General features: G+C 43.6%; 2 protein-coding genes across 2 annotated transcripts in view; both read left to right on the top strand.

Moving 5' to 3' along the window:
* EP400 (E1A binding protein p400) overlaps positions 1 to 7,161 on the top strand; it is a 48,452-nt gene extending 41,291 nt beyond the window's left edge. Inside the window, exons 50-55 of the mRNA XM_030460299.1 lie at positions 285 to 491; positions 795 to 990; positions 1,536 to 1,666; positions 2,311 to 2,472; positions 3,207 to 3,284; positions 4,601 to 7,161. Coding sequence (XP_030316159.1) covers positions 285 to 491; positions 795 to 990; positions 1,536 to 1,666; positions 2,311 to 2,472; positions 3,207 to 3,284; positions 4,601 to 4,873 — 1,047 coding nt within the window. The 3' untranslated portion in view covers positions 4,874 to 7,161. The remainder of the gene's footprint in view (positions 1 to 284; positions 492 to 794; positions 991 to 1,535; positions 1,667 to 2,310; positions 2,473 to 3,206; positions 3,285 to 4,600) is intronic.
* Positions 7,162 to 7,316: 155 nt separating this feature from the next.
* On the top strand, positions 7,317 to 16,544 carry NOC4L (nucleolar complex associated 4 homolog). Its single transcript, XM_030460820.1, has 15 exons — positions 7,317 to 7,458; positions 7,575 to 7,704; positions 7,802 to 7,908; positions 8,165 to 8,272; positions 8,777 to 8,926; positions 9,164 to 9,263; positions 9,559 to 9,593; positions 9,701 to 9,751; positions 10,248 to 10,359; positions 10,952 to 11,012; positions 11,513 to 11,623; positions 12,870 to 13,033; positions 13,698 to 13,780; positions 14,681 to 14,794; positions 15,094 to 16,544. The coding sequence occupies exons 1-15, from the start codon at positions 7,363 to 7,365 to the stop codon at positions 15,208 to 15,210; spliced, it is 1,539 nt and encodes a 512-aa protein (XP_030316680.1). The 5' UTR covers positions 7,317 to 7,362; the 3' UTR covers positions 15,211 to 16,544.
* The last annotated feature ends 3,725 nt before the right edge of the window (positions 16,545 to 20,269 follow it).

Genomic DNA, 20,269 nt, shown 5'->3' with positions numbered 1-20,269 from the left:
CTAGAGTGAAATGTAGCTGTTCTTAAACCTGATCCTAGTAACATTTCATCAAGACAGAGCCTGACAGCCATTTCAGATTGTAACACTTGCAGTAGGTCAGCTTGTAACCTGCTTGCTGGTACTTACTGGCAACCCATTGTATAAAGGAATTAATTGCATTCCTAGCTCCTTGGTTTTAACTAGTCTGGCATAGAATATTTCTCTTGTAAAGCTCCAGATTCATCTCCATTTTTTCCTTTGTCCTATATTAGACTGGAAATGACAGAAGTGTTTGGTTTTTGCAGGAGCAGCTGATCAAGTTGCAGAAGCAGAAACTGCAGCTTCCCCAGCAGCAGGCAGCACAGCAGACACAGCAAGGAGCTCAGCAGCAAACAGCACAAGTGCAAGTGCAGCAGCAGCAGCAAACTCAACAGCTCACTGCTGTTACAGCACCTCGTCCTGGAGCAGTTCTTGCAGGCACCACGGTGACAAACCTTCAAGTTGCTCGTCTTGTAAGTTGTCTTTAACTTTGCAAAACCAGTCTGAAACACCTGATTCTCTTTGCTGGTTTAAATGAACTGGATACTGGTCATCCAAGTGCACAAGTGCACTTTGCATGATTTAGGGAGTACAAAAGAGGCAGCTGTGACAAATACAGCTTTAGTGGCACTTACCCACTGATACCATCTCTGAAGAGTATTACTGTAAAGGAGTGATTATATGTAGCATATTTGCAACTCTTACTTTATAATGACCTGTTATATGCAGTAAATATTTTTGTGCCAGTACAATAATCTTCATTCCTTACTGCTTAGACTCGTGTTCCTGCTTCCCAGCTTCAAGCACAAGGACAGATCCAGGCCCAGACTCCACAAGCAGCACAGGTTGCTTTGGCAAAGCCTCCGGTGGTGTCTGTTCCAGCTGCTGTTGTCTCATCTGCAGGAGTCACCACACTCCCTGTTACTGTTGCAGGCATTAGTGTTGCCATTGGGCAGCCACAGAAAGCAGCAGGTATGTCAACAGACTTAAAACACAGTAAAATTTTAAAGGCAGGTTGTTTCCAATAATGTCTTATGTGGGACTTATACTTTTGAAATCAAAACTGAAGTGATAGAGGTTGCATTCCAGTTTGATTCTTAATCCATTTAATCTAGAGGTTACCATGATTCTTAGCCAGATGTGGTTGGTTTTGGTTTTTTTAAATATGTGAGAGTAGGCAAGCAGATTTAATTTCATAATGTTTTTAAAATGCAAAATGGAAATAGGAAAACTCATATTTCATAAATCTCTCCTTTTCTATGGACAGAATTTTTCCTATAGGAAGATTCTTGTTAGAACACAAAGTTAGGTATCTAATGCCCTAAGGTAACAATGTTTTAGTCTCCACTGTCAAAATCATGTGTTATTCCCATTAAAATCAGGGGGTTATTGGTGCTCAGAGCTATGCAGATGAATAGGTCTATAAAAAGCACAATCTGTATTTACAAGCTGTGATTACTGAGACAAAGCAGTAAAATGAAGACTCTTAGAGTTCTAATTATTTTTGTAATTTTCAGGAGGCCAGACAGTAGTTGCACAGCCACTGCATGTCCAGCAGCTTCTGAAGCTCAAGCATCATCAAGCAGCACAGCAGCAGAAAGCTATCCAGCCTCAGGTTGCACAGGGCCAAGCCACTGTGCAGCAAAAGGTACTTGTTGCTTGGTCTCCTGTTGAGTTCTGTAATTCTTCTGTGGTTGTAAAGCTTGAGCTCTGAGTTGTGAGGACAATCCTAGGGAGTCAGTCAGTATTTTTAGGGCTGAGCCTTGGGTATATCTAGAGAGAACCTTTTCTCTGGTGCCTTGTCAGGTACTTAATAACTTTTCCAGTAAGGCTGTTGTCTAGTGTGATTTCTCATGCCCCAAACTTTTTCTTTTTTAAGTAACAAAGATTAAGATTCTGTTTAGGCACTTCTCATATAACCAAATGTGGAAAATTTCCAAAGATTTTCATTGTTTTCAATATAATTTGTGCAAAGTATATTTCCTCCTGAAATGACATTCTCATGGGCTTTGCTGTCAATTACACACACCCCAATGTGTGCTTTTGGAAGTGCAGTAGCACATGATGTGTGTGTGCATGTGTGTAAGAGAGAACCATGTCAGTAAGGGCTTAAATTGATTTGGAATATTTGTGTAAGTGCATGAAAGCTTTCATTTTTTTCATTTTGTTACTACTAATCATGGGAGGATTTGTTTCAATAATAAGTAACTGATCGTGTTAGCTGCAAACCTATTCTTTAAAATCCACATATATATTTTGTAATCATTGATGCTTTTTTTTTCTCTTGTGTAGATAAACGCTCAACAGGTTACAGTCCAAACCCAACAGCAGACTTCACAGCAACAAAAAGTAACTTACACTACACAGCCTGCCATTAAAACACAGTTCTTAACAACCCCAATTTCCCAAACCCAGAAACCAGGTGGAACCCAACAAGTGCAGGCCCAGATTCAGGTACAGGTAACACAGTTTTAAGCCTTTAAACTCTACGATGACTGGAGAGTTGTAAAGGTGACAGGTGATGTAGCATTTTAGCACCCAGTCATATTTATTCTAGTCACATGTTTGTTTAAATTGACTTGATAATAAAATTCATTGCTGCTGAATATTTGGCCTTGGAGCAGGTCAGAGGAACAACATGAACTCTAAGTTAGCCTTTCCTCTTTGAAATAAATAGTGTCACTTAAGCAAGGGATTCCCTATTGTGTTTACTAAGGAAAATTCAGCCAGGGCTCTCCCTGGTTTTTGGTGCTGTCTTTCAGCTTAAGCTCTGGCAGCCAAGGGTAGGTGACACTTCAGTTACTGTTTTTTTCTGCATAACTGTATCAGTGTAACCAAGGAAAAAAGAAGGGGGTTAGGAATTGGAAGCCTTACTCTTTCAAAAAGTATATTCAAGATAATGTGGCCCATTAGAGTTTTCTGTGCTTCCTTCAATTTTCCATCTAGTTAGGAGGAAACAAGTGTGTAGCAATTAAAATGGAAAGTGCAGCTTTTCCTCTCTTAGCTCAGTTCTTCAACACACTGATCTAAAAAGTTTTACAAAGGTTCATTAACCCTGAGAATTCCAAGCTGCAGCAGCTTACCATGAACAGCTCTTTGGGAAGGTTTTCACTCAATAGCAGTTTTGGTATGGAGGGGGTTTTGCTGCTATGAGCAATTCTTTATTCCTTAATTTCCTGTCACTGCAGGTTGCAAAACTTCCACAAGTGGTTCAGCAACAGGCTGCTGTTGCCAACATTCAGCAGATGGTTTCAGTTTCCCAACAGGTAGGTTTGCACTTGTCAGGTGTAACACCAGAAACACGATCCTACTGAAAGCTCATTTATTTGGAATATGTGTAATTTTTAGCTTCTGTGGGGTATGGGCAGCATTTGTGACTGATATAGCCAAGTTCTATAAAAATGAATGTGAATGCTGAGTCACTTGCTCTGTGTTCTCTAGTCTAAAACTTTGGTAGATGGATCAATGGTTGTTGATAAGCTGAGAAAAAGATTAAAAAAGTATTTTTTAAAGCCGAAAGTCACTTTAAAAACTGGTTTGTTGTGATATCTTGTCAAGATAGCAAATAATTGAACTAATGAGTGCCATCTGAGTTTGTTCTACAAAAAATCAAGTATTTTGTTCCAGTTCATAAGGCTGTGCCAAGTGAGAATGGTGTTGTATCTGTCCTAAATGTGGTGTGACATGAGAGGGGACTGGGATCAGATGCAGGTTTGATGGTTTGCTCTCCCCTTCCCCAAGTAGCAGGCAGTTCATTTACTTGGTTTAGATCCATGCCATGCAGAGCATTAGCAACAGGTGTAACTTATTCTGCTGGTTGACAAGAATGATTTAACTTGGGAGGGTGGTGAAGTTACTGCCTTTGGTGCACAAATATCTGAGCCAATCAGATCTTAATCAGTCACAGTTTATGGTTCAGTTTTAGTGCAGAATAAAATCTGTGACTGATGATGAAGTGTTGTAAGCTGACTGATAACCACCTCAGATGGGAATGCTTCAAGGGTAAGGTGTAGGCAGCAAGGAACAGAAACCTCATCAGTCAACACAAGTTGAGTTGTTCTCTGTAGTCAGTAAGAACTCCTGGGTAATTTTTCAAGGGAAATTAAAAGCTAGATTTTCAAACATCATTGATGCTGGCATAACTCTGGGACTGTTGAAGTGCATGATAAAAAGACAAATAAAAAACTCCCTTCCCACACACAGCAGTGATGTCCATGGCACTAGGATTGGGCCGCGCTATATCATTTTAAAACTGTATTCTAGGTGTACATGTGGCATTCTTTTTACCTGCATTTTTAGTGCTTGATGGATTCCTTTTGGACTGATCAAGAGTTAATATTCCTCTGGAGAAGCCCTTGCAGTCATTTGGCTTCTGACAAAGGCAGCTGAAGTTGCCCAGTGTTCATTACCTTGTTCTCTGAACAAAGATGTTGATTTTTTTTTTTTTTGTCCCTTTCTGTGGGCAGCAGTGAGCAAACATCTGTGTAAGTGAGATGCCTTCTTTAGAGCAGAAATGTTGTGTGCTCAGTGTAATGCCAACCAAACTAATAATTTGTAATTGCTTTGTCATCCTAATGTTTAGGTACAAGCCCAACCCCAAACTGTGACACTTTCTCAGACGACTGCAGGTCAGCAGCAAGTTCAGGTAATTCCTGCAACAACTGCTACTGCTCAGGTCGTGCAGCAGAAACTGATCCAACAGCAAGTGGTGACAACAGCATCTCCCCAGATTCAGGCTCCAGGTGGACAGAACCCAGCCCAGACACCAGCAACATCTGAAGCCCAAAATCAACAAGCAAAAGTACAAATGAGGACGCCCACTGTCAGATTGAAGGCACCTACTAAACCGAGTTGAACTAATGATTAAAATGCAATAACAGGGAAACACAACATTTCGTGTTTGCTAAGCCAAGTGAGAAGCTAATCCAAACATCCAAATGAAGACAAACCTCCTCTATATTTTATTTTTAGCAGAAGGTTTTTTTGCAGGTGAACATTTAAACATGGAAACTCTCACATAACTTCAGTGTATTAGCAACTTTTTAGCACTCACAAGCTGTACAAGATGCATTCTGCCAGTGTTCTTTGTGCTCATTCAAACCAGATAAAGCAAACATTGCTTGTGTTTAAATTCTGCCCAGCTTCACAAGAGTTAAGTGGTAATATGCCATAAACATCAGTGAAATTCAGCTGTGTTAGCTCACCAGAAACTGCCCATGGGAATATGGGGCAGTATTCCCCAATTCATCCAAACAATTGCTATAGTTTGGATGTGTGCTCAGTATCCAGGGGGGAGCTGTTCAAAGAACCAGGAGTAGCTCATATAGCAGAGAATTTTCCATCTCTATAAAAGCTGCCTGGTGTTCTCACTGAGGTAAATACCTCTGGAAGGTCTAACTTACATTTGAAGTGCTCCCTGCAAAGTTTAGCCAATAAATGTGAAAGCCTGTAAGTATATGTAATTAAAAAGGAAAAAGAAAAGTTTCATGCTCCATTTTTGTAAGTCTTTAAAAAAATGTTTGTTAGTAGTTTTGTGTACAGTTTACTGAATCACCCAACCTGTGCTCTCATTCTCATATTTCACTTTAAGATAATGGATATTTTAGGCATGAACTGCGTAAATACTGTGTTGATAGTAGATGTGTATTAAAAGTGTAGCCCTTTTTTTTTTTTCTTTTTTTTTGGTAAAAGAATTGTTTGCTGGATACAGCCAAACAAATGGTCCATAGCTGTTTCTCATGGGACTTGTGTCAAGGAAACAACTTTCCAACTCATAAAATTTAATCTCTCAGTTTCATTCTGCTCTTGCAACATGTTTAAATGTTCAGTACTTTCTACTCAGCTTTCAGCTCGGGGGGGTGGGGGGCAGAGGGACAGGGAGAATAGTGAAATTAAATCTAAGACTAATTCTTCAACTGTGTAAAGAATATGATCTAACTTTTGTACTATTCTTTTACTAAAGCTAATGATGAATGTATCTTCAGGTGGGTATTTTGGATGTGAATAGAGCGAGGCCTCTTCCTCCAAATCAGTTTGCCTTAGTATTACACAAACAAAACAAAACACTCAAGCAAAAAGCTGCATAGAACTGTGGGGGCTTTTCTTTACTTTTCTTGCATAAAATGAAAACCAGACTCCTGTTTGCAATCAGCACTGAGTCAGGAGTCAAAAAAGCTTTTTTACCTTGAATGGACTTACTTTGACCATAAAACTGCACGATGTGTAAAATTCAGACATGATAACATTCCTTTTCTGAGATGGTTTTAAAATTATTTTCCCGTTCTGTAATGTTTTTTGGGTGGAGGGAACCTTATTTAAAGGCAAGGAAAGTCTCTTTTGTTACCATCTCTGTATGTGCACACCTATTGGTACCCAGCTATCCAAATGGCTTAAACAAGAAAGAATACCCAGTCAGCTCTGTTTGAAGTAGGCTGGGTGCAGCCTGTTCAGTTAAGATCACAAGCATAACACTGGGTCAGACAGTGTTCCTTATTTTTTTTTCTCTTTTAATTCTACACTTTTTTTTCTCCAGCATCCTCTTTTTTTCTTGGACCCCAGGTCTTCAAATACAGGGGCATTGTTGTTTTGTGTTTTGTTTTTTTTTTTTTAAGCTGTTTGTGCATGCAGTGGTGTTCCCCTGACCCTGCTGAACCACTGGTTTGTGCCATTACCTGAACCTTGTTGCCAGCCTCCAAGCTGGTAGTGTCCCGAGTGGCATTAGTTTAAAACACAGATCCACAGATCAAATGCAGTGGTAAGGGATAACTGACACTGTGTACAGTAAAGTGTTGCTCATCCAAAAATATTGCTTAGTTAGCCCCCGTTTTACTTTTAAATGTTTACTATGTGCATGTAAGTTGTGTGTGTGTGTGTGGGAACACTTCCAGCAGTGTGAAAGCTGCATCGTTGTGGTCTGATTTGGTGTCTAAAGAGGCAATTGTTTCTTGTTTAGGTCAGTTAATGAGGATTAAAATCACCCTTTGCTTTTTCTTCCTTCTTTTAATGTGTCTTTTTCCCAGGAGTGTGTTAGAAGTCAACCTGTAAATAACTTACAGACATAAGCATTTGTACTTGACCCAGTAGGACTGTAAGGAGTAGTGATGTATCCTACCTGAAGGTGTAATAAAGTGTACATTTTTATAACCCCGCCTCGGCTGCCTTCTCTACCGGGAGTGCTGGAGGGTGTCTCCGTTCCACGGGAGGGAAAATTCGGGCAGCTTTTCCCCAAAAGCCGCGGTTTTTGCTGCCGCAGCACGAGGTGCCCGGTCCGGGGCTGCCCCTCCCCGGCCCCGCCTGCGGGCGGAGCGGCCGCTGGCTCCTCCTCCTCCTTCTTCCTCGGGCAGCATGGCGCGGGCCGAGGAGCTGGCAGGGTGCTTGGAGGCCGTGCTGGGGAGCCGCGGCAATGCCAACCGCGTCTTCGAGATCCTGGAGCTCTTGGCGGTGCGGGACGGGGCGGTCTGCGGGGAGGTGTGCGGGGAGGTGTGGGGGCTGAGGGCCGCGGGCCGCGCTGGGTCGTGTCCGGCCCTGCCGCCCTCTGAGAGCCGCGCTCTTCCCAGGGCCGGGAGGAAGGTGAGGATGAGGATGTTCTCTGCGCAGCCAGGACCTGCAGTCGGCTCTTCGGGGCGCTGCTGGAGCGGAGGGAGCTGTTCGTGGGGCCCCTGCCCGCCGAGGAGGCCTCTCTCGCCGGTGAGTTTAGGGGGTCCCGCCGCAGTGTCCCGGGAGGGCAGGGGTCTGGGGGGCTCCCGGGCTGAGCTTTGAGAACTTTGTATGCTTCACCCTTCAGATAACTACAGCGCGGAGGACAAGTACAAGATCTGGATGAGGCATCGCTACAAGGACTGCGTGGGTTGCTTGGCGGAGCTGATGGGCCACGAATCCTTCCAGGTCAAGGTTGGTCCTGAGACACGAGTTCACCAGGGGGTCCCTAGCAGGAGCTGACATCCATCACTCCACCCTGCCCGTGGGGAAGAGCAGGTGGTGCCCTAAGGCATTGCTGGTGCTCAGGTTCACCTCTGCTCAGCAGCTTTCTCGGAACATCTCTATTTATTCTTCCTCCTTGAAAAGTTGTCTCCTTTGATCTGACCCCTGATGTACTTGTTGAGGTGGGTTTTTTCCTTTCTTTCTTTTTTTATTTTTTTTTTAAAAGGAATTGTCAATGTGCACCCTCATGAAGTTTGTTGAGTTGGAGGCACAATATCCCCTGATCAAAGTAGAGTGGAAGGGGACTTTAACTTTTCCTCGAGAACTTCTGAAGGTAAGCTGCAGAACTGAAAAGTTCTTGCTGCCATTACCCAATGGCACACAAAACTTTTCACTTTCTCCAAGACTAAAATTTCAAGCCAGGAGGTTTTCAGTGGGAAGGAGGGAGGAGGGTGGTGGTCTCGAGAGATCCTCTGTCTCTAGTGAGGTGGCACCTGCAGGTGTGGGGACAGCTCCCTGGAACATGTTTGAGCTGGATTCCTGAGTGCTCAGGAGGTACCACTGCTGAGGTGGGGCTTTGGAGTCCCTGGCCTTACCTGCAAGCATCTGGGAGATTAAAGGGAATGTGCTGCCTCTCTTCAACCACCATTTCTGACGTTGGCATTGATAGAAGGGGCCCATCTTGGAGGGTAGGAGGGCTTGTCCAACCAGCAAGCTGCACACAGCCATGCCAGCTGCCTGTCAGAAAAACAGGGAGATGTCCTCAGCCAGGACAGCCACAACTGTTCCAGCAGTGCAGGAGACTGACCTGTTGCTTCCCTTCACAAATCTGTTGTAGGTGGTTGTTGATGGTTTGCTTCCCCTACACGAGGACGCTGCACTCCTGATCTCTCGCTTTCAAGAGTTCATGGAGTACGATGACATTCGGTACTTTGTCACCAAGGCAGTCACTGAGAACATTGGACAAGTCATGCAGAGGACAAAGGAGGTAACATCATCATTATATGGGTGAAGTGGGGCTGGATAAACTGCTCTCAAACACATATCTTGTACATGAACCAGGAGGGACTGGTGGTATGTGGAAAGACTTTGAAAGCAAGAGAAATGAATGTGCTCATTTGAAGGTGGTTTGGGGTTTTTTTTCTTGCTTACAATGTATACTATTTATACTAAAACTGTCTTAATGTTTGATTATGGTTTTGTTCTTTTTTTTTTTTTTCCTCAGAGGCCACTTCCATTTTACCAGCAGAATGTATTTTCCCTTATTTCTCCCATTAACATGCCAAACAAGGAGAGTGACATGGTCAAATTTATGGTGAAGCAAGGTTAGTAGGCTCCACATCATAAGCTGTGTATGAAAAGGAAAATCAGGTTTAAGATTTTTACTGAGTAAAGACTCTGTTGGTGTTTTCTAATGAGAAATGCCTATTTCTGTAATCACAGTGCCTCTAAACAGTATTTGCAAAATCCTCAGTCTGCAGTGGGGTCCCTCATGGCCTTATGTCAAGGCAAGGACTTCCCCCCAAAGTTTTAGGATATTAAAAGACTAAGTAAAAAAGGTTATTGTAACTTGTTAAACATGCAGTTCAAGTTTAACATCTGTTTACCCTTTTTTCTTAGATAACTGGGAGGAACTGAAAGTGTCAAAGCTGCAGGTAAGTCTTTATTTGGTGCTTCAGGGCTGAAATTTTACCTGCTTAAAGTAGACTGGTGTTTATCTACACCAGTGTGTTTAACTCACTGCTTGCACTTCTGTTTTAAGGCACACAAGCAAGCCTTTGAAAGAATGTGGCTCAGTTTTTTGAAGCACAAGGTGAGTGTTACTTCTGGCACAGGTCTGCATTGCTTTCCAGTTGGAAATGGTTAGAGGCTGTGGCACTCCTTGCATGGGGCTCCTGTGCTTTCAGTGTTGGGTGGGAACAGCCCTGTCTCGTTGGATCATTCTGTCAAGAAACATGGTCTCATGGATGGTCTGTTTCTTATTTCTCTTTTTCTCCCCACCTTAAATAAATATACCTGGGAGGAGTGATCTGACCTCTGTTGGCAAGTTGAAGGTTTCCAAGCCTTTGTGCTGGTGACTTCCCACTCCCCCAGCTTTCCTGTCTGAGCTGTAATCCCAGTTTGTTTGGAGCACTGGCTTTTTTGAAACAACTTAATTATTGTCAGTTGTTACTGGTAAACTCTTCCATTTGGGAACTGTTGCTGCAAGCTGCTCTGTTCTGGCCTTGACTTGGGGGTTGCCTTTCTGAACCATGGGTTGCTGTTGCTCTCTCTGTTGTTGTTTCACTGTATTGTTTTGTCCTTTACAGCTACCCACTGGCCTTTACAAAAAAGTTCTTGTTATTCTGCATGATTCCATCCTGCCTTACATGAATGAACCCACTCTCATGATAGACTTCTTGACAGTGGCCTATGGCATAGGTGAGTGAAATGGGCTTGGAAGGGCTGCTGGACTCAGCACCACAGTCTGGATGATGAAATAGATTTATATTTGGCTTGGATGAAGCTAAGGAACTAGGGTGCACTCTGTTGTCCCAGAAAGTGAGATGGTTTTACCTGTGTTTGTCAGTGTTGTTGCTCCTTGTGTGTAAGGAAGATCATATTTAAGGCTCCGGGAAGGGTAGAATGCCAGAGTGATTTCTTTTGGAGTTTAGGCAGCACTGCTGATACCTGGGCTACATCTGGACACAGGGTGCACAGATTCCTACAGAAATGTCCTTCCAGATGGACCTTTGCTTCCTTAGTGTGGCTTTCTTGGGGGATTAGAGCAACATGTTTATCTCTTGGTCCTTCAAAGCCTGTTCTTCTAAACTGCAGTTTAGTCTTTCTAGGTGACTGAGGAGCCACTGAAGGGCTGTAGATGAAATTTTGTTACCTTACAGCCATTGTCCTGGCTCTAATTTCTAATTGTACTCTTAGCCTGTGTGCCTACTGGGTTGGTTTTATAATAGAAACAAGTTGAAGCTGGTATTTTACTTTCTTACTGTATTGATACTTGCCTGCTTTCTTCCAGGTGGAGCAATCAGTCTTCTAGCCTTAAATGGATTATTTATTCTGATTCATCAGCACAACCTGTAAGTGAAAAGAACATTTTGTTTAAAGGAGCATGGATTTTTGCACTTATTTTATTGCAAAAGGAACTGAAATGGATTCTCCACACTCAAAATTCCCCATGAGAAGGCCAAACTCTGAACAAGAGGCTCTGCTGTTTGGTTGCTGAGCTCTTTTGATAGTCTTGACTTTTTTTTTTAGCTGAGCCTAAATATCCTCTTCTGCAGACTGTGGTTGCTCAGCACTTAAAAATCAATGTCTATTGATCTGGTTACACAGTGAAGCTGTAGTCTTTGGTGTGCATTTCACTGGATCCTATACAATTTGCAGTCAATGGACATAGCTTCACATCCTGAAAATGGCCCAGCACTGCAAGAGCTGGAAATTCCCCTTAAAGCTGAACAGAGCACAGCAGTGGTCTGGGGTAGTGTGTAATGAGAACGTGGTACATTCAGACACAGTGTAGTTCAACTGTATGTCACTAATCAACAATGGATGCTGTGTTTTTACTTTTTTTTAACAGGGAATACCCCGATTTTTACAAAAAGCTGTACAGCCTTTTAGACCCTTCTGTCTACCACGTGAAGTACCGAGCCCGCTTTTTCCATCTGCTTGATCTCTTTTTGTCTTCATCGTAAGTAGTGTATTTATTATGTGTGTTCCCATCTTTAATTCTTGCTTTTCTGTGGACCAGAGACTGGGTATAATGCATTGAATGTGCCTTCTGGATTTGATTAATTTTTACCAACAAAAACGAATCCAAGAGTGCTGCTGTAGTGTTGTGCAATTTTTCATGTGCTGTTTTTGAAAGCTTGCCACACAGCCATCCAGTTTCAGAAGTACAAAGACAGTTATCCAAGTCTAATCTGCAAATGACAATGGATTTATTTTGATCTGTATTCCACTTGGGCTGAAAGTGGTGATTTTTCTGTCTGTCTTCATGAATATGGAAAACTAACATTTGCAGGGTTGTTATAGATCATCAAGCCATTGATAAATTGATGACCTTTTGCAGACTATAACATTGAAATATAAATTGACAGCCTGCCTTGATGCTGCCAATTCATTGCACACAAGGAAGAAACTAGATAAGCAGCTGGTCATAGAGTCATAGAGCTGCCATAATATATATTGGAAAATAAACCAGGAATAACTCTTCACAGTTCAGCACTGGGCACTTGATATCAAACCCCATGTGTTTAAAATGTACTTTGGAGAAAGCAGCAAGATGTGATAGGTGGTGTCCTGTGGCTTTGCTGAGCCTTGCAGGTGTAGGGCTGAAGTGTTTGAAAATTCTCATCATTTCATCCCAGCTCTTCTGACCTGAAGAAATTGCCTGGATGAGCTGATTGCTGTTAGAAATTTGCACTTTCACCATAAAAAAAGAACTATCCTGCACATTTATATTACAGCAGCATTATTGTTCCCATTAACAGCTGCACTCTTTCCTTTAGTCCTGGAGGTATTATGTAAATTTACCACCATGGCCTGTGCATTAATTAAATCCACAAAATGGCATGAAAAGAATATAATTAAGGTTGATTGGCCAAGCACTCAGAAGTTTATAAAATGCCTGAATAAAGAGTACCATGTAAGTGGTCACCTACAAGAGCTGTGCATGGCTATGGTGAGTGCCTGGAGTGGATCCAGTCACAGAGTGAGTTAATTCATGCAATGCATGGAAATTCCCTCAAATTTGTTCCTGAGAGCACACAGGACTGTCTTACCGCTTAAAACCAGGGTTTTTCTAGCTTCTCTCCACAACCCAAAACATCTGAAGAACCCCACTGATCTTTTAGCCTGCCAGGCTTTTTGGATTGCTGAGCTTCCTGGCTCCCTTGCTGGGACTTTTCCACGCTGGTTTTTCTGTCTCCCAACAGTCACTTGCCCGCGTACCTGGTGGCTGCGTTCATAAAGCGCCTTTCCCGGCTGGCCCTGAGTGCTCCTCCTGAGGCTCTGCTCATGGCCATCCCCTTCATCTGCAATCTCTTCAGAAGGCACCCTGCCTGCAGAGTGCTGGTGCACAGACCCCATGGGCCACAAGGTAAGAGGGAAGGGTGGTAGGGGAATTTTGTGTCACACATTTAGGTGACGTAAAGAGCGGGATTCGTGGAAAGGTCCCAGTCCCAGTTATTTCAGAAGGATCCCTCTGTCCCCTGAGTTTTTGGAAAGCCAGCAGGCTGCTCCTGCAAGCTCTGGCTGTGTAGAGCTGCTGGCATTGCTTCTCTCTGACCCTGTTCAATTCCCTGGCTGGAATTCTCAATTCCCACACTGGCCCAGGCTGCTTACAAATGTAAAAGTGCTGGGAGAAATGCACTGGTCAATGAGCTTGTCTTATTCTCCTCAGGAAATCAGAAGAACTTGAGTTCAGAAACCAGAGACCTCTTTGATTTTAGTCTGTAGTGTCTTTGTAGGTGTTCCTCTGGGACCTCAGCAGTCTGACTGACCCATGTAGAACATCAGTAGTGAACTGTTCAAAGGTGCCTGAGATGCCCTTTGCATCAGAGTATTCAAGTTCCTTGTGCCCTGCTTCCTATGCTCTTTAATATGATTCTGAGTGCTACAGTGTCTCCTGTGTCCTGCTTGTTTCTAGACCCTAAATGTTTTGGGAAGGAGCAGCTCCTGCTGCAGCACTGCTCTGACTTTGTTCCCTTTGAGGTTGTGCATGTCACACAGGATCTGTTAGCTCTGTATCTTTATTTCCTTAGATATGTCAGAAGATCCATATATTATGGAGGAGGAGGAGCCATCTAAAAGCAAGGCTTTGGAGAGCTGTCTCTGGGAGATTCAGGTTTGTTAGCTAAAAAGGAACACCTGTGTCTGGAATGAGCTTTGTCCACCCTTGCTGCTTCCTTAACCCAAGCTGGTAGTGCCACTTACAAGAATCTGCTGACATGTTTTGCAAATGAGATTAATTTCTGGCTCATCTTTTATCCTGCATCCTTTTCTATCCTAGCATTAGAGGCAAAGGATTCCACACACTAGAGAAATCATACATGCTAATTATTTAGGTGACTTGTGAGCATGCAGCTCACTGAAAAGTGTGCAGTTAACTGAAACAGACTAAAAAGCTGGAAATGTATGAGGCTTTTTGTTTGCTTTGGAGGGGACAAAGGAACTTGCTGAGCACTGATGGAAATTAATTGGGTACAGCTAGGTCATCCTGTAGAAATTATTTTTAAAATGCTAGAGTAGAGAATGTAATGTTCACCTTTCACCTGGATCATGTGTATGATGGTGTATGAAGGCTGAAATTGGTTAAATTACTCCTGATGGCTCTAAACCCTTAGTTGACAGGATTGACCCCTTCCATTTAAATACTACAAAGGCTTTGTGTAAGGGGCCTGAAGCAGCAATTGGAAGGTTGCCCAGGAGTAGGGAGCCCAGAAATGGCACCAGGGCTGTGGGAGGAGACAGAATTGGGTTGTGCATTGTAGGCATGGCTTCAGGAGGAGTCTGTCTGGTTCAAGCTGGATGTGAAGAAGTTAGAAGGGGCCTTTGACTCTTTGGAGGATGGCTGAAACCAGGATTTAATGAATTTAATGACAGTACACACTTGCCTCTTCTGCCAGAATTTGATGTTTACTGAAGATCTGATCAACAAAGGGGTAGATCCCTGGGTAGGAAGCCAGATTGGGTGTGTGTTACCCTGTAGTTACCAGAATGTTTGCTGTTTTTTTCACTTTTGCAGTCTCTACAAAACCATTATCACCCAGATGTGGCCAAGGCAGCTGCTGTCCTCAGCCAGTCTCTGTCTGAAATGGAGGATGACATCTCAGGGCTCCTGGAGCTCTCAGGCTATGAGGTAGCATTGCTGTGTGAGGGATTGGAACCAGAGGAAAGGAGATGGGGTTTCTTGGGCACTGTAGCCCTGTCAGCTTTGCTGCTGGGGAGGGAGAACTGTCTTTTGGTTACCCAGAGCCAGGGATAACAGGAAAATGGCTGTTAAATAACAGAGCCTGAGGCAGCAGTCATGTCAGGCACTTTTTTATATAAAAGGTTTATTGCTGGATCTTTTTAGAGGTTAAGAGTTAGCAGTGGTATTAGCCAGGGTGAAGAGTGGAAGAGTTTTGCCAATATCTTCTTTTTTTTTTTCCTTTGTAGCTTTTTGATAAAGAAGTAAAGAAAAAGGCTACTGATGTGCCCCTGGAGTTTGAGCAAATCCGAGGTTTGTTTGGGAAGAAAAATGATATTTTTGCAGAGCACTTCACTTTAGATTGATGTGATCGCTTCAACACACATCTGCACAACTGACTGATCCTGGGGACATGCACCAAGCTCACTTGTGCTGCCTTTGAAATCTCTTCATGTAATGAGAACTGGACTGCTAGAGAAAAGTGGAGTCTTCTTCAGTGACCTTTGCCACTACCCAGGATGGACTTTCCTGTGTTGTTCCTTGTTTCTTATCCTTGCATACTGCCACCTGATGTTTGGGAGGGATTTTCTGTCAAAGTTTTCTGGACCTCTTCATTGCTGGTTTTCCAGCCTTTTTGTCCAAAGCTGCAGGTGCTGGGTGTGCACAGTGACTGCACTGACCATCATGCTGCCATCTGATGGGACTGAGGGGAAGTGAAGTCTCTGACCACTGCTCTTATTTTTCTGGTGTTACTCTGATACTGTTTTTATCAAGTAACTTCAGTATCTAGCTGTGAACACTTGATGATATTTTAATTATATTTTTTTTATACACTTCTAAACTCACATCTCTAAAGAGATGTGGAACTTCTATACACTCAACACTCCCACTGAAAGCTCAGGTTTGTCAAAAAAAACAAACCTCAGAGATGATGCTCAGTAATTCTGTATGAAGAGTTGCTGATGTTCCTTCATGTACATCCATCTCATGCTGTAAGGTTGCTTAATTCAAAATTCTCATGAGCTTTGGAAATGAGCATAATCCTGGTGACTGCCAGGGAGGCCAGCTGATGTGCAGTGGGAGTTATGTCTAATCCTTGATTTTTGCTTCAGCATGATAAGCAGCTTAATGTAGTTCTGCTTATAGCCTGCACATGTTGTTGGAGTTATGGCCAGTGTGTATCCAGGCACTAATCAGGTTTTAACTAGTCCACTGGTACTAGGTAGCTTTGTTAATTTGAATTTTTTTTGGTATAGTTCCAGAAGACATGCAGAAATTTCTTTTGGTAAGGTTGTGGGGTTTTTTTCCCCAAGGTTTTAAGTGTCAGATAAATTTCATATTAATAATGCAGATAAATTCAGGACTTTTTTTCCTAATAATTTTCAACAACTTAGTGTTATCTTGTTAGACTTGAACTTCACTTGCATATTTGAAATCATAGTTTGTGGACACGAAGAATACAGTCAAAAAAATGGAGGCCAAGAAACTGTGGCTGTCTTGGAGACTGTTTTCTTTAGCCAGCTGGCTTTGTGCCTTCCAAACAATGGACATGTCCTCAGACTACAGAGCTCTACCTTTTTCTCTGATACTTTGGAATTTAGTGGAGGTGGTTTTCAGCATTTGTATTTTTGTTGTTTTTTCAAAGAAGTGTTAATCTTTGTTCTCCTCATGTGAATAAAGCAATCCTGTCTCCTCTCTGGCCAGCCTGCTTTTCTTTTTTTCTTTGAATTCTGCTCTCTATGGTAGGAAGGCAGAATGGCTGAGATAATTTGCAGTTTGCTACTCCTCAGTTCAGGTTCTCCCAAGCCTTGTATTTCAGCTCTAAAACGTATCTCCTTATATCATATATCAAATGTATACATTTGTTTATTAAACATTTTGAAGTGCTCTGATGCTTATGGCATCACCACATAACTACTTTTAAAAGCAGTGTATATTTATCATCTTTCAGATGGATGAGAATGAATGAGCATATATATTGAATACCTTTCCAACTTTTTGTTTTACTCAGTTGGGCCCAGTTATATCTGTCAGGTATTACTGATGTCATTCCCAGCTTTCATAATGACACCTGGGAGTGTCAGGATCCTTTTTAAATGCACAAATATTCAACCATCTGAGCATGGAGCAAGTCCGAGACTTATGTTGTTAAAAATGAGGGAGTTTGGTTGTGTTCTTCATCTGGACAGAGGGTTAGCACTTCAAAGCTGACTTGCTGTGACTTCATTATGTTGTGGTGGTGCCTCACAGTCCCAGGCACAGCTGTGCTTGGTGCAGACAAGACAAACTGAATCCAGACAGCTCAGAGCTTACAGCTAAAGCCTGGGTGCTCCTTAGACAAGTTTTGAAGGTCTTCCAGAGACCTCATCCCCCATCTCTGATGCTTCACTTGCCTGAGCAGTGTTCTTAAACCAGCTCTTAGGTGGAGATAGCTTTAAGTCCCTGCCTGTCCTTGGAAAAACATTTCTCTGGTCTTTCATCAAGCTTTTATCTTTAAACTTTCATCCCCCTCCCCTTAATAGGAGGCATCAGGAAAAAAAATCAGCAGTTATAAATATTAAAAGTTTCATCTGCACTGAGTGAACAACCCTTATCAGGCTGCACACCCGCTGCTGCTACTGCTCTACAGGTCTCCACAGACTGCAGATTATAGATGCTTTAATCATAGTGTGTATTAACTGGAAGGCCAGATTGAAGCACCAGGCAGAGAGCACATAAATCACTCCTGTTATTATTTGCTATTTATCAGATGTGAGGAGGTGGGAAAGGGCAGTTCTGGGTTCTTTTGTTGTTGTTGTTGTGTTATTTCAGTAAGCATAAAAGAGAGTTGTATGAAAATATTAACATAGTCCCCCCCTTTCCTCTCATCAGTGCCTCATTCCCTCTCCAGAGTACAGTGATAGAAGCTCTCTGTGTTGCAGTGGGCTGCCCTTGGTATATTTTCCTGAGCTTTTATTCCTACAAACACCATTCAGTCATCCCACCCTGAAAGCAGAAGGTAGAGCTACTCATCAAGAGCATGAGTTTTGCCCTGTAAGTCAAAGGGCCAGGTGACCATGGTGGCTGTAGTAATCAGTTTACATTCTTACTTTTAAGATACCCATCTGGGGATAGAGGGAAGTGTAGGTTGATACCCATAAATAGATGGAAAAGAGGGAATGCCAGCCAAAGGTCAGGGACAGGCTTGCTCCAAGTAGAGGGATCTCTACTCTGGGACAGAATCAGTGCCTTTCCTCTTCAAGCACAGTGGGACCCAAGTGTGCTTGGCTGCAAGCTGGCAGTGGTCCTCCAAGAAATTAGGCTCCTGCATGCAAAATAACTCACTTTTCACACTATATGTTCAGGTATCTCAAGGGGTTATTAGGACCTGGCAAACCAGCATCCCCTGTCTGTCTTCATAACCACCTGGAAGTCCACCTCCTCTCCTCTGGATTGCATGGAAACTTCTCCCAGCGTACAGAAGATAGAACTGAGGGAGGTGATCCATCCTCCTTTGCTCCAAAAGGGCCAGGTCCACAGGCTCCCAAGTGTTGAAGCCCCTCTGACCAGCTGCTTTTAGCTCTAAGGTGGTTTCTCAGCCCAGGGATAATGAAAGCTGTAGTGCAGTCATAGCCACAGTGTTTTCCACTGCCTCGTATTGAAAACCAAATGATCTCTTGGGTAATTTACAGCCCTCCTCAGACAAAGAGGGGTACAGTTCGACTGACACCAGCCTTCACCAGCACTATCATAATCAATATTCATTAGCTAAGGTCTATTGGTCTTGGAGATTTACTACTATTAATAAGCCAAAAGTCTTTCTTAGAGTAGTTTATGAAGGGAATTTTAGTCCTGTTAATAAAGAGAATTGCTTTTCTGCAGACTCTTAGCCCTGCCCCCAGGCCTCAACTGCATCACTAAAAAGAATTGGAGCAGATGAGTAGAGCTGAAAGAGAGAAAAACAGAGGGATCTTCTCTTCAGAGCTGGTGCAAGGTACCTGCAGTGGGGTTGGAGCACAGCCAGCTGCAGGCAAAACCATCTTGTACCAACCTTCCTCTTCCTGAAAAACAAACCCCAGCAAGCAAGTCAAGCAGGATGCTCTGGCTGATGGTTCATGCACAGAAGATCTGAGTATCAATTCCATTCAAACAGCTAAAACCTGCAGTCTCAGTGAAATCTGCTGCTGTCACACAGGTGGACTGACAGGGGCAGGCCCAGGTGAGGGATACAGGCAGTAAGTGAAATCCCAGCACCGTGGCAGCCCTGGGGGCAGGGAGCAGGGAGGTCCCCAGTGATCACTGGTGCTGCTGGTTACCCAGTGTGTGTGCCAGGGGCTCTGGTGTGGAGCCCAGAGGAGCAGTTCTGATGAGCTGTGTGCTTGGTTGAAGCCATGGGCCAGCACATGGTCATCTTGTTTCCTACCTGCCTGAAGGGTGCCCTGGCCACTCACTGGCTTCATGTGCTCTGTGGGATGGCTCCAACCCCCACTGAAGTCAAAAGTGCCTCCAACAGCTCCAGTTTTGCCTCCTGTCCCAGGGCTTGGCTTTCAGTCCTTGGTGCATCATGTCTGACGCTGTAGCATGTGGCCCCTTCCAGGGATACAGCCCTCTCCTGTGAAGCTTTTTCATGGTAAGCTGTCTCCTGAAGCATCCTGCCCAGATGGAATATTTCCTATGGACTGTGCTTGTCTGAAGGTTTTGTTTCTCAAAGGTATTTACTAAATGTTATCTTTGAGGATCCAAATATAAATATTGCTGCCAGCTTTGACTCTCTTTCAGCTTATCAAGAGATTTATAGCCTGATGTACTTCAAACTTTCTCTTTATTTCATCCCTGGGAGCAGAGATCGTTTTCCCAGCAGCAATTCCCCCCCTGCTCCCCGGGCCCCAGATGGGGAGGTCGGAATCTCCTCTCCCTCCGGAGGGTCTCATGCTGGCAACCCTGGCCGGGCCACTGAATCGGGGTTGGTGGCCACTAGAGGACGGTGCAGACCGGGCCAGCGGCTGCGCTGAGCGTGGTGCCGGGTCAGGGCTGCGGTCCGGGAAAGGTGGAACCGGACCGTCAGGTACGGAGCTCCCGAAGCCTCCGATTCCTGGGGCTCCCCGGGGAATGTGTGTGTCCAGCCGGGCTGGGAGAACAAATCCCCCGGGAAACAGAGGGGTTTCAATCTGATGATGGGTGGGAGATGCTCGTACCGATAAATAAGAGGAGGGGAACATGCAGTTAAACACTCATCCCTGCCACCAGCTGGAACTGCCCCTTTATCACTCTGTAATGCAGTATTAAGGCTCTCTTGGTGGTTTTCTATTGTGTATAGCAAACTAAAGCTGGATTCTGATTCTGTTTTAGCTGTTTCTAGCACTATTCATCATTGCTGTACCTAAACATGATCTTACTTTGATAATAGGACTCCAAGCAGTGATAAAATAAAGTGGTGTTAAAATA

Source organism: Calypte anna, chromosome 15 (assembly GCF_003957555.1).
Source record: "Calypte anna isolate BGI_N300 chromosome 15, bCalAnn1_v1.p, whole genome shotgun sequence".
Classification (NCBI taxonomy): Eukaryota; Metazoa; Chordata; class Aves; order Apodiformes; family Trochilidae; genus Calypte; species Calypte anna.
Note: the sequence above shows the minus strand (reverse complement) of the source record. Positions and strands in the feature narration are given on the sequence as shown.

Coding starts and splice junctions, on each gene's coding strand:
- NOC4L (XM_030460820.1), top strand. CDS start 7,363: ATGGCGCGGGCCGAGGAGCTGGCAGGGTGCTTGGAGGCCGTGCTGGGG. Junction 8,273..8,776: donor TTCCTCGAGAACTTCTGAAG/GTAAGCTGCAGA, acceptor AATCTGTTGTAG/GTGGTTGTTGATGGTTTGCT. Junction 11,013..11,512: donor CTGATTCATCAGCACAACCT/GTAAGTGAAAAG, acceptor TTTTTTTAACAG/GGAATACCCCGATTTTTACA.